At 39.2% G+C, this 13,579-nt stretch overlaps 1 protein-coding gene across 3 annotated transcripts in view; it reads right to left on the reverse strand.

Annotated features, from left to right (window-relative positions):
• The window catches only part of myo5b (myosin VB), a 69,279-nt gene that overhangs the window by 13,786 nt on the left and 41,914 nt on the right, over window positions 1–13,579 (reverse strand). For all 3 annotated transcript variants that reach the window (XM_046867223.1, XM_046867221.1, XM_046867222.1), the window contains exons 15-26: window positions 13,420–13,560; window positions 13,205–13,302; window positions 11,311–11,397; window positions 10,456–10,564; window positions 9,183–9,394; window positions 8,218–8,374; window positions 7,757–7,996; window positions 4,691–4,927; window positions 3,718–3,811; window positions 2,067–2,212; window positions 677–796; window positions 327–461 (exon numbers count right to left, since the gene is read on the reverse strand). In XM_046867223.1, the coding sequence (XP_046723179.1) occupies window positions 327–461; window positions 677–796; window positions 2,067–2,212; window positions 3,718–3,811; window positions 4,691–4,927; window positions 7,757–7,996; window positions 8,218–8,374; window positions 9,183–9,394; window positions 10,456–10,564; window positions 11,311–11,397; window positions 13,205–13,302; window positions 13,420–13,560 (1,776 nt within the window). The remainder of the gene's footprint in view (window positions 1–326; window positions 462–676; window positions 797–2,066; window positions 2,213–3,717; window positions 3,812–4,690; window positions 4,928–7,756; window positions 7,997–8,217; window positions 8,375–9,182; window positions 9,395–10,455; window positions 10,565–11,310; window positions 11,398–13,204; window positions 13,303–13,419; window positions 13,561–13,579) is intronic.

Genomic DNA, 13,579 nt, shown 5'->3' on the forward strand with positions numbered 1-13,579 from the left:
CTTTCGTTAAAGCCTGTGTAAAGTTCATTAGTTTCAATGTAGGAACCTGTGGCTTATAGACAGGTGAAGCTTATTCATGTTCAAAATAAAAATCTCTGTCAAATTCAGTGGGTGCGGCTTATATTTGGGTGTGCTTTATAGTCTGGAAATTACGGTACTTAAGTACAGTAACAAACTACATTTACTTCATGACTGTCCACGACTGCATAATTGTCATATTAAGTTGTGCATTCTATTTACTACTTTAGCATAAAATGTAACAATCCAACTACAAATTACTTTCGACTCAAACTGTGAAAGCAACCTTTAATGTGTATGACACTAACTTTCTGCTTGCTGAGCTCCTCCATCTTCTCCAGGTTGGTCTGAAGTTTCTTCCTCTCCTGCTCCAGCTCTCGCACTCGTTTCTGCAGCTTCATGAACACACTGATGTCGTTGGCTGCCTTCTCCAGTCCCATGTCCTATGCACAGATGAAGCATATTAGCGACATTCCTAATAACTCGACTAAAAAAGCAGATCTGTTTTCATGATCCAGCTTTTCTGGTTTTAGGTTTAATTAGAGTAAAGACAACAGTCATGAAATGGATCAGGTTTAATCTTTATCTTGTGTGTGTTTGTCCGTATTTAGCATGCTTGCTCAGGTGTTATGTGTAATCTGATGAGAATCAGCCATACCTCCACCTGCTGAATGGTGTCCTCAGTGTCTCCCACCTCAGACATGGAGATGGAAGGGAAGGTGGAGTCAGAGCCCAAGCTGCTTTGGATGGATGGACTCCTGCGATGACCTGGAACAAACTACAAAAATAGAAAGTGAGATATTTGATACTTTTGAGCGCTTTATTTACAATAATCTAGCAAATTGGGCTAATCTCAGAATCGTGATATACGTTTCATTTTCTGCATAACGCTGATGGAACAGCACACTTCCTGAACTATTAAGACAACTTTTTTTTATGTAATTATGAACATAAAATTATCAGTTTGAATCCTGATGATGCCTCAGTCATCCATGGTAAGGAGTCAAGTTGGCTTTGCTCTTGGATGTGGAATGGACAGCATACTATCTCTCTCATGTCAATCACAGCAACAAAATAGCCAATTCAGGGCTGTCTGTGAGCTCATGCATGCTGAAGGCAGCAGATAGTTTTTTTTCCTGTGATGCAGCATCAGCAGCTGTGTGGAGAGTGGATGCCTTCATGCGTCTTGTAAGAAGCATGAGCTAGCCTTCACCCTTTCTACTTTTATGATAAAGGTGTGGTGGGTGGTGAGTGGGAATTGGCAAGTGACCAAATTGGGAAGAAAAACCAATGGAAAATACCTTTACTAATTAAATTCTTCTTATGGTTTAAAGAGTGCAGGATACACACCTTTAAAAACCATCAAAAGTCTAGAATGCCTGATTGCTCGTTCTGGAATGAATCGGATGGGAATTTCAATCAATAGAAGAGTACAGCTGCATAATAGTAAAGTATAGTCTGATAAAAATGCTGTGCAAAAGGAACTGTTATTATAGCATGAAACAGAAATTTAAGAACTTTCTTTTGTGCAATGTGTGATATTTTAGAGTGTGTAGCCTTTGACTTAAGTGTTTTATCAACATAGTGCCTAGCAATTCCAAGGATTAAATACACGACACACGCATGCGCTCTCTAAATGGGCAGTTTGTGGATGTATAAAGACAGCATGTGATCATAAGATTCCACAAGGGTGTTAGCAAAGTCATGTACTGATGTAGGGTGAGGAGGCCTGGAGTGCATTCACCATTGCAATTCATCCCAAAGGTGTTCAAAAGGTGTTGATCTTCCACTTCAAACCATGTAAACTTTATCTTCATTGAGCTGGCTTTGTGCACAAGAGATATCAAGATATTGTCATGCTGGAAAAAGTCCAGCTCTAATTAGTTCAAGTAAAGGGAAAAATTAAATTAAAATTCATTCTAAACAATTGTGTGCCTCCGACTTTGTGGTTACAGTTTGGAGAAGAGCCACATATTGCTAGAAAGCTCAGGTATCCCAATACCTTTTTATCCATATTGTGTATATAGCAAATCTAATCTAATTCTTACTTTGGCATAAGTGGCCTCCTCTTGAAGGTTTTCATATCTCTGCTCCAGTCGGTTAAACTCCTTCAGCAGGTTCTGATAGCGCAGCCTCTCATCATCCAGCTCAGCCTGTATACTAGCCTCTTTCTGAGACAAACTGCCATCCTTTCCTGCAACACACACACACACACACACACATTGAAGCTAAACACTTGTTACAAGGAATATGTATCTTCTTATTTTAAGGACTTTGAATAGAATTAAAAAAATACTTAAATAGACAGTTCATTGAGTTCCATAAGCACATGCATTAAACTTTATCTCACATGTAACAAAAAAAATCTTTATCTAACCATAATGACACTAATACTTATGATTTTTATGATGGTGATGTGAGTTGTGACAAATTTATTAGTAAACTTTGATCCTTTCATTGCGCAGACTGCTATCTACTCGATCATCTTGATTGCATAATAAAACAGGAGAATGATAAGTTAATACCGGGTGCCAGAATCAGGCAGGTGAATCAAATCAGAGGAAATGGTTCACTTATTTTCCAGACGATAATAGAAACTAAAGTTTTCACATTGTACTATGTATATGTCACATTAATATGCCAGGGGTTGGTCACTTTTGTTTGTAGTACTCACCTTATTGCCATATTGGTGTAGTCTAATTAGTGTTTGTCCCTTTAATGTTGCTGCAGTTTAGTGCTATATAGTTTGTTATATCCGATTACCACAAACAGAAATGTTCACCCCTGTTTACTCCCCAAAAATTCTAAGTTTAGCTGCTTTAACAAATGTTACTAAGAACCTGTGCATCCATCCTTCTGCTAATGGAGCTCGTAAATAGAGAGGGAGGAAGTGGATGTTCGCTTCATTAACTCTGTCATTTGGGAATTTCTAAAGGTTGACTAGCATGAAATGTGGTCGCTCTGAAACTTCGATTCTTCCGACACGCCATTATTCTAAGTACCATACTGTTCTAAAATTTCCATGTTTATTTTCCCTCTGAATGTATCTGTGACAAAGCAAGATCTACCAGCGTGACCACGTTACATAAGCCTACAAGCGTAACCCACACACACAAAGGGCTGACTGTGAACTAAACCTGCTTTTTTTTTTGAGTCACAGTAAAGCCTTTTCAAGCAAATCATCTCAAAAGAACATCTCGTGAATTCCAAGGTTTAACCAGAACATCCAGAAGCTAAGAGATTGAAGATAACTTCATTCAGACTCAGAAGGCAGTCAATTGTCCAAAATTAAATAAAGTTATTCAGCAGCAACGTCAAGGTCATTTGACTATTACTGAAAGCGTTGTACAAGAGACTAGCATTAGAAAAAAACTAACATTTATTTATTACTTCATTTTTAATTAAAAGCCCTAACCTTTGGTTTCGAGTATCACTCTTTCCTGTGAACCAGCCCTGAATAATGCTCAGCTTAATAGCAGGTGAAAAAAAGGTGTCGTGCATTCCTTTTCTGAAACTCAATGGAGCTTCTCTCTCGTCCTACTTCTGCACAGAGACCCCTCTTATGTGGGGAAACAATACCTACCCGGCCCTTCGGGGCAGTTTTCCTTCACTTCAGCTTTATACAATACTCAAAAGACAGTGTGTGTGTGTGTGTGTGTGTGTGTGTGTGTGTGTGTGTGTGTGTGTGTTGAATCCCACCCCCGGAGCTCTGCGACTGGCGAAGGATCTTCTGGTTCATCGCTTCTTTCTCCTCCTTCAGGAGAGAATTTTCTCGCTCCAGCTCCTGGACTCTCTAAGGAGAGCAAAACACAAGCTTTTATCAAATAAATGCTGTGCTCACAATCTCATTACTAACTATAAGAAAGACATGCTATATTGATGATGAGCAAAAATATAGTGGAAATCTTAAAGTTTTTGATCCGGAAATATGCTGTTCAGCACACATTTTTTTTCTTGTTTCTTTTTCGAAACAAGAAAAAGAACAACCACCTTACTCTTACTGTAAAAATATATATTTTTTTTAAAGTAGTAACACCCAAAATATAAAAGAAAATACAGCACATTATTCCATTCATATGATCCATTTCTGCACTGTTAATTGCTTTGTGAAATAAAAACCATTTCAAATTGTTTTTACATAATATCTAAAGGCTATGTGGGTGAAAATAAAGAGAGAAGAAGCACAAAACATTGTAATAAAAAAATAAAATAAAACATGATATATATATATATATATATATATATATATATATATATATATATATATATATATATATATATATATATATATATATATATATATATATATATATATATATATATATATATATATATTTTAAAATCATGTAAAAAAACTACAGCCAAAGTCGGCCAATTTTTTTAAAATCATGCTGGGAAAAAAAAATTAATAAATACACAAATTTGCCACATCACTCGATCATGTGACATTCATATCTTGATATCTGCCTCTGAAATCAGTCTTTTTTTAAAATAAATAACCAACAAATTGCATGAATTTATTAAAATCCACTAAAAGTTGCACATTACTTATATAAACTCGTACCCCTTTAAAATCAGTGTAAAATTGGTTTTCTATTTTTTTTTACCCTTTTAAACTCCTCTTTTTTAAACCCTTGCTCTTTTAAACTGCTTTGCTCGCTTTCCTCTTTACCTGCTCCAGGCCCTGCTTCTCAGTGCTGTGCTCCTCCTCGAGCTTCTTCTTCTGGGCGTGTGCGTCCTGTAGCGCCTCCCTTAGTTTCTCTAACTCATCCTGCAATGAGCTCAGCTGCGTGGATTCGCCTTTACGATTCTGTGCCACCTCCAGCTGCTTCTGCAGTTTGCTGACCTCGGTGACCAACACCGTGTTCGCTTCGGACAGCTTCTCATTTTGCACTATATACTCATGTTTCTGCAAAAAAAAAAAAAAAACAACACGGGCAAATAAGGTCAGAGTTTAGGTCAGACCCAGAGTTATTCAATAAAGAGTAGTAATAATAGGAGTTATTATATTACTCGTGTAATCAGGTGGGAGTTTTTTTAACATCAGTGGAAAAAAAGAAATGAAAGAATTCAATGATATTTTGGGGGAAAAAACTTCTGTCTCTGATTTTCGGTGGCAAATGTTGGACCTTTATTTCAGTGCACATGCATTATTATTATTTTTTTAATATACAGTGGGGTCCAAAAGTCTGACAGCACACTGCTAATCTGAGAATGTATTCATTCATAGAACGATTTGGGAAAACGTTTTTTTAAACGCAAAAAGAACCTGTTCAGTATCTTGTATGTTTCTTCACTATTTCTAAATCCCTATTTAAATATAAGCAAATTTGTTCTTAGGACCATGAGACATGTGGAGTCTGTAGCAGCTGAAAAAAGACAATGAAGTACGGTGAAACCTCGACACTCGTGACCTCGATAGTTCACGACTTTTCGTTTGGAAACTGACTGAGAGTAACTTGTGAAATATCTGATCAGTTCGTGAGAAGACGCGCGAGTGGCCCGAACATTTCAAAGCAGAATTTGTACTGATAAATTACATAGAAATGTTTGAAATTATCTATTTTATTATTGTATTATTAATTTAAAGTAGTAAATAAAACATTTATGACAAGTAATTCACAATTTCGGGTGAGTTTACAGTACATGTACAATTCCCCTTGAAAAAGAAGCCTTCAAAAGAGTCAAAACCTCGTGATTTTTCGTTTCTCGAGAGTATTGAGGTTGTACTGTACATGTAAATGTTCCACAGATTGGTGTTGTCCAAAGAGTTTGTTAATAGTATCAATTGTAATTAAAATTGTTGGATATGATAGAAAAAAAAAAAAATCAGTAGTGATCTCAGACTTCTGGGATGCTCTCAGACTTCTCAGACCCTGAGATATCTAGAAATCAGTATTATTTTACTCTCTCTTCCATTTTCCTTCTATTTTAACTACAACTGGCTTTACTAGCCCATATAAATGCAACTTTATATATTACTAACACACAAGGTGGGATCAATAAGTTCTGAGACTAATGGTGTAACTGGTGCTATTCTGACCACGTGCATTACCATGTCGGTGATTTCATCATTTACAGCAAATTAGAACAAAGCACAGATTCTGAGTAAAATTGGGCAAATCTGCCAGAGACATTTGACATGAAACACGTCTGACATGTTGATGCCGCAATGAGTCGTTGGAGGTGTTTTCAAGAGCGGAAGAACATCACAGAGAGACGACCAGAGATCAGGAACACCTTCCATGAGCTCAACCCACGAAAATGTCGAAACCATTCACCGCCGTGTGCGTGATGATCGTCCGAAAACAATCCACATGATCTCATTTCCGGACACCCACCCTACCCTACCCTACCCTACCCTAGTGCACACTTCGGCCCCTCACATTTTAGCAACCGTTTTAGTTTCTTCTGTTTCTTCAAGTGACAATACTATAGAAACTTAGATATACTTTAGAATAATCAATGTTCAGCTTGAATAGTAGTACAGATTTACTGTCTTCTAAAAATAACTCAACATGCAACCATTATTGTCAAAATAGCTGGCAACAAAAGTGAGTACACCCTAAAGTTAGCATGTCCAGTGTTGTGTAGCACTGGGCATTAAATTCACCAGAGCTGCACAGGTTGTTGCTGGGATCCTCTTCCACTCCTCCATAATGACTTCACTGAGCTGCTGGATGTTAAGACACATGGCGCATCTCCACCTTCCGCTTGAGGATCCCCACAGGTGCTTGATAGGGTTCAGGTCTGGAGACATACTTGGGCACTCCATCACCTTCATCTTCACCTTCAGGAGTTCGTTATTAACCCTCAGAACATGATGCAATCGTCACCATGCTTGACTGTAGGCAAGAAACAATTTTCTTGGTGCTCCTCACCAGGGTGTCACCACACATGCTGGACACCATCTGAGCCAAACATGTTCATCTTAGTCTCATCAGACCACAGCACAGGATTCCAGTAATTCATGCTCTTGGACAGGTCGTCTTCAGCAAACAGTTTGCTTCAGCACTGACAAGTGGATCTTCTGCTTCTGCAAACTATAAATCAACGCTGCAGCACTCATACGTCTGTTTTTGGAAGCCAGTTTTTGCACCTGATGCAAAGCATGAGGCCTCGACTTTCTTGACGGACTCTTGTGAGGCCTTTTCCGAGTGAAACCTGGTGTTACCGATCTTCTCATAGCCTCGGCATCTTTGTGGAGAACAACATTTCAACTTCTTAAATCCTCAGAGTTCTTTGCCATAAGGTCACATGTTGAACATCCGGTGGTCAGTATGAGAGAAGTGTACTTGAAGCACCACATTTTAACTGCTCTAATACAAGATACACAAATTAGTATGGTCCTGACAAGCAGACAAAAACATGAACATGATGAATATGACGTGGCTTTGCATGGTTACATGACTTACAGCTCTTATCACTGAGGGTTCACTCACTTTTGTTGGCAGCTATTTTGACAATAATGGCTGTATGTTGAGTTATTTTTTAGAAGACAGTCAATCTGTACTGATTACAAAATATATCCACGTTTAATTTCTATAGTACTGTCCCTTGAGAAGTTCTACTAAAACAGCTGAAATGTGAGGGGTGCACTCACTTTTGTGAGATACTGTATATATAATATAGATAGGTAGATAAATGTACCTAATAAACTGGCAACTCTGTGCATGAAAAATAAATAAAATGTAAGTGTGGCCAAGAGTGCTTTCTGAGAGTGTTCTGAACGCTGCACCTGATCGTCCATCTTTCTCCGAAGCTGCACGATCTTGTTCTCCATGCCCACGTTGAGATTCTTGAAGTGTTCTGCGGAGCGCGCCGCGATCTTCAGCTGATTGAACCGGCGCCTGGCGAGTACACGCCTGTAAGCACACTGCAGCACCACCGCTGCGTCCCGGGCGCGGCAGAACTTCCTCCTATGCAGCCATCTACGCACGCATCTCTGGATGATGCTGGCCTTGTGGTGCATCATGTACTAAACAAAGGGGGAAAAAAAAGAGATATGAGCAAATACTTTGAGTGCAGCATGAACACTGGAATATTGTATATTCTGTTTGCGAACTTCTGACTATTCACTGCACAGCTGGTGTGTGAGCAGAGAGCAGCAGTGGAACAGAGAGGAGGAGAAGAGAGAAATAAAGAATTGAATAAGTAACTAAAGAACACAGTGAGAAGAAACATGGAGCAGTGAGGCACCTCTTGGTACAGGCGGCGTGTGAACATGCCCCGTGTGAAAGCCTGGATGGTGATCGTAGCCTTGCGAATGGTCAGATATGCGCGCCGGACCCTCGCCATCCTGTACTGCTTCTGACAGATCAGAGCAGCGCGGGTGAGACGCAACTGTTCTGCATACCTGAAAAACAGAGAGCGAACAACAAAGAAAATGAGAGAAGGAGAGAGAACATGAGGGAGAGTACATGAGACTGAATAAGAGAGAGAACATAATAGAGCAGATGAAAGAGCACAGAAAAGAACATGAGACAAGAGAGAATGATAAAAGAATATGAGGGAAAAGGAGAAAGAATGAAAGAGCAAGGGAGAAAAAGATCATGGGAAAAAGTGGCAGAAGAATAGAGAAAAGAGTGAGATGAGAGAGAGAGAGAAACAGAAAGATAGATAGATAGATAGATAGATAGATAGATAGATAGATAGATAGATAGATAGATAGATAGATAGATAGATAGATAGATAGATAGAGATACAATGAGAAAACAAATGAGAGAAAAATGGAAAAGAACCTAAGAAATAAATTGAGAGAAAGATCATAAGAGAGAGAGAGAGAGAGAGAGAGAGAGAGAGAGAGAGATGAGAAAGAAAATGAGAGAAAACTCAAAGAAAGAACACAAGAGAATGAGAGAAAAAATGAGATAGATAGATAAAATAGATAAAACGGAAAAAGAATGCAAGAAAGAAAATGAGAGAAAGATCATGACGAGAGAGAGAGAGAGAGAGAGAGAGAGAGAGAGAGAGAGAGAGAGAGAGAGAGAGAGAGAGAGAACCCAAAAGAGGTAGAAGATACAAGAGAAAAAGAGACAGAACATGAGAGCGAAACAGAGAGATGTGTGTAAATGATGGAGAAAATGAAGGAGAGAACGAGAGAGGATTTTTGGCGTTTGCTTACGAATGATGTAAATAATGTGCACTTGAACACATTCCCTCACCTGCGCGCCAGGAGGCCGCGGCCGTATCTCTGCAGCAAGATGGCCGACTTCCGGATCTTCTGATAGCGTCTTCTCTGCAGCCATCCTCGCACGGTCTTCTGCATCTTAATGCAGGCGAACCGGAACTTGTCGGCCCGGAGCTTCTCGAGGTACGCTACCTGACCGGCTCGGAAGAAGATCTTAGTCTTTCCGAACTGGAACTTATCTGGATCCTGGATGGAGAACGGAATTAAATACAGGGGGTTATAACCTGTTTGACAAACAAACTGTAACTACTTATTCAATAAGAGCAAAAAATATACATCAAAGTATCAAAAAAATTATGAAAGAGAAAAATGTTTGATATATAAATATATATATTTCAATGAAATAACAGTTTGGATCCACGGAAGAACACTGAAAATGGTCCAGGAGCATCTTTATCTTACATTTAAATTTACGGTACGTTTAAGGCATTCGATAGAGGACTTTAGAGCGACTCGTTTATACAACTGATCAGCAAAAGTGTTAGGGGCCTTGCTCAGGGGCCCAGGGGTGGCAGCCTGGTGTGACTCCAAACATTCGTAGCCAAAGTCCAATGCCTTAACCATTAGGCTGCCACGTCTCCATCATCAGAAAATAAGCAAGGAATGAATATCAATATGAAGATGCATATGCAATAACAAAGTCCTCCGTGTGAGTTTGAAATCCTTTATTTTTCCCAGTCCAGTTTCGATATGTGGTAAATTTGACATTAGAGCAACCGTTTTTTTATTCCCACTCCCATCTTGACAGGTTTATCCACACAGGGAACCTGCATCAATGAACAAACAGCTATCTGAGCTTAATAGCCCCCCCTTCACCTCATCATTCCTGATATCCTCAGAAGCCATGCTGATTACGCCGTTTTTCATCCGGCTCTCTGCATTTGGCCGCCGCTGCTGAGCAATGGATTGCTGAGCTAAGAAAGCTGAAGCCATTAGAGAACTCAGTGAAGCGGGGGTGGTGAAGTTCACGGATTAGAATGCATCGATATTGCTTTGATGAAGGATGATATTTTGGAAACCTGTAGCGGGCTAAACACAAACAAGCCCGCATTTCTAGCTAGCGTATGTCACATCTTGCCGAGAACGCAGAGTATTTAGTGTTGACGGTGATGAATCGGTGCTCTACATCTCACATCCGCACTCAAATGAAAGAGTGAAGAGAATCATCTGGAGGAACTGCGCTGCTTGCGTACATCATCTCGATGCGATTGCGTGACGTAAACGGGACATTCATGATGATGCGTTACCTTGATCAACATCTCCAGCAGGGACCTGCAAACCTGCTTCTTGTCGGCAGTCACGTCTTTCTTTTTCATCAGCACGCGATACCTGCTGAAGAAATCGGAGTAGGTCCACCTGGAAGGAGAGTTGACACAATACATCAGGATTGATTAACCTTGCTCTGAATATATCATTGTTTCTGTAGTCACAACTCAGTCATGGGAACTTAAAACTTTCATAGAGAGGAAGAAAAACGCTTCAGGGCGCATAGTTCTAAAAAGCTTCCACTTAGTAACAGTAAAAGCTGATTTAGCTGTTTCTGGTTTCAACTGGATTTGTCATCTGATAAATGTCCTGAAAGGACTAGTTTCATAAAGGTTTCACGCCATTCTAGGTAACGATAAATGGATAAAAAGTAGGATGTCATTCTTTAACTGCTGTAAGATATTAACCACTGAAAAACTGCTGTTATATACAATGAATAGACCATTTTAGGGTTGCACTGTTAAAAGGAAAATGGTCCACATCATACTACCTGGTTGCTGTATACAGTAGTTTCCTATAACAGCACACTGTCAAGCCTTTTACTCTTTACCAACAACAATAACAACAACAACAACCAATCGATCAACTTTCATGTGGTAACAGTAGCTCCGCTTCTCAATGGACCACCTCACAGCACCTCATCATTGATTATTTTACTATAATAGAACATCATTAAGTGATTTATTATCTCATGTAATAACAATTGAATATAAAATTTAATTTCTAAAAGAGAATTCGGGAAAATCAGACAAACTTGTCTTCTTACACCAGTCCAAAAAAATGTATTGAACCAAATTATTTGGATTAACCCCAAAAAGTTCAGTCTGTACAGTCACCTGGATGGATATCCTGCAGCGCTGATGCGAATGGTCTCCAGAACACCACATGCTCGAAGCTGTTGGACGGCTCTTTTGGAATCAAACCTGGACACAGAATCAACAAAAACCTGCTGTATGAGTCCACTGAAATCAATACTTATACAGAAAACACGTTTTCTTCAAAACAAAACAAAAAAATGTCCAAGATAGAAACCCTACCTTAACCTTTCCCTAAACATTGTACATGTCTTGAGTGAGAGAGACAATTAGAAAGCTGCAGACTCTTGGACACACAAGTGCCTGACTGAGAGCTCAGAATACAGCTGCCTTCTGTTTCTGAGAACCCTTGACGGCATGTGAATAAGAAACCGCTCTCAATTTAAGCTTCATGAACAGGCTCTTGTCTTTAAGAATGTGCAGGAGAGACAAACACAACTTCACCAAGTCCTCTAAAAACACACAACTCTGCAGTAAAACTAAACACTATCATGTACCATTTATACAAAGAATTCGAGAAGGTTTTTCCCATAGTGCAGTTAAATAATATATACAGTATGCAGGAATCAAAACTAAATAACACACAGATAAAAAAAAAAAACCTTGCTGTTATTTTACAACCATAAAATGTACATTCATTGATGCTTTCTGTAATATCTTTATGGAAGGAGTCTCCACTGTCAGCGATTTTTAACTTCATAGCTGCAATAATACAAGTGATGATAAAAACTTTTTCAAAGACATTCCACACCAACAAATGTAACTATAACCAGATAACGCCACCTTGCTGTGACATTACACTTAATTGAATTCAATTAATTTTTATTTGTATAGCGCTTTTAACAATAAACATTGTCTCAAAGCAGCTTTACACAGATAATGTGGTGATAAAAAATGAATATGTTCTTTATAAGTAAGTTTGTCCCTGATGAGTGAGTCGGTGGCGACTGTGGCAAGGAAACACTCCCTGAGATGGCATAAGAAAGAAACCTTGAGAGGAACCAGACTCAAGAGGGAACCCATCCTCATCTGGGTGGCACTGAATGTCCATTTATTGCAGATATACGATGTTGCGGGGTGCAGTGATGGTGATCGGAAGCAAACTGTAGTCCTGAGTCAATGTAGCAGACTGTTGACATAAACTACATTCCAAACCCATCCTCAAAGCTCCCGTTCTTACTCCGGAATTCCATGGAACCACCCAAGGCATTGATGAGAAACCGTCCCCAGCTGCACAGAGTGGCTTCCAATTGAAAACTTAGAGACTTGCTGTTGTAGCAAAATAATCAATCTCTGGTTGGTAACAGTAAATCAGCTTCATGATGGAGCAGATGACATCACCACATAGTTTCGTATTTCCCTATAATGGCTATTCACATACCTGTATAATTACCTATGTTGTATACAGGAGGCCTCTATCACTATGGCAACTGTAAAATACACTCAGATCCTTTTTTTTATCTCTAATGTGACATTAGAACCAAAAAAATATTCAAATGAAAAGCAAATAGAAAAAAAAAGCAAGACAATTAAAAACCTCCCACTCCCCAGGTTGCATAAGTGTGGACACTCTTTTATAATGGAACTTGCGAAAGCACTCAAAATGAACCAAGCACATCCAAACTCATTTTTCTAAGTCCCGGTAATTATCATACACACTCATCAATATAGATTTCTTCAGAAAATCCCCAAAATTCTTAGGATGTTCATCCAACTTACAAAGCATGGGAGAGCCACTCTTGGGCCCTTGAGCAAGGCCCTGAACCTTGAACTAATTGAACAATCGTGCAATTAATCGCGATTAAATATTAGAATCGATTGACAGCCCTAATAAACATTTGAAAAGCTCTTATTAAGTCGAACAGGTGAAGATGTGAACAAAAAGGAATATTGCATTTCTAAAAACAAAACTTACACAAAGGCTTCTTTAAGGTCGTTGGGTTTTATGCAGCGTACATAGTGTGGAGTCGTAGCGTTCAGAGTCTCCATCAGAAGATGTAATGAACTCCGAAACTGGAAAACAAATGGATTAGAAACACAAACACGCTTGACTTTCTACTTCTCAACTAAATCCCTATCAATGTAGCATTCTGAATAAATCCCAGTTCAGTGTGTAACTTGTAACCTCACCTGGGTGCCTACAGATTTGCGGTGCTCACGGTTGTGGCTTTTGGGCATTGGTTTTGCAGGACGTACGTTGATCTTGGAGGTTTTGCCTGCAGAAGCAGGAGCTGATTTTTCTTCCTGGAAGAGATCTGCCACTAGCTGGAACTGAGAGAGAGACGAACAT

Source organism: Silurus meridionalis, chromosome 15, assembly GCF_014805685.1.
Source record: "Silurus meridionalis isolate SWU-2019-XX chromosome 15, ASM1480568v1, whole genome shotgun sequence".
NCBI lineage: Eukaryota > Metazoa > Chordata > Actinopteri > Siluriformes > Siluridae > Silurus > Silurus meridionalis.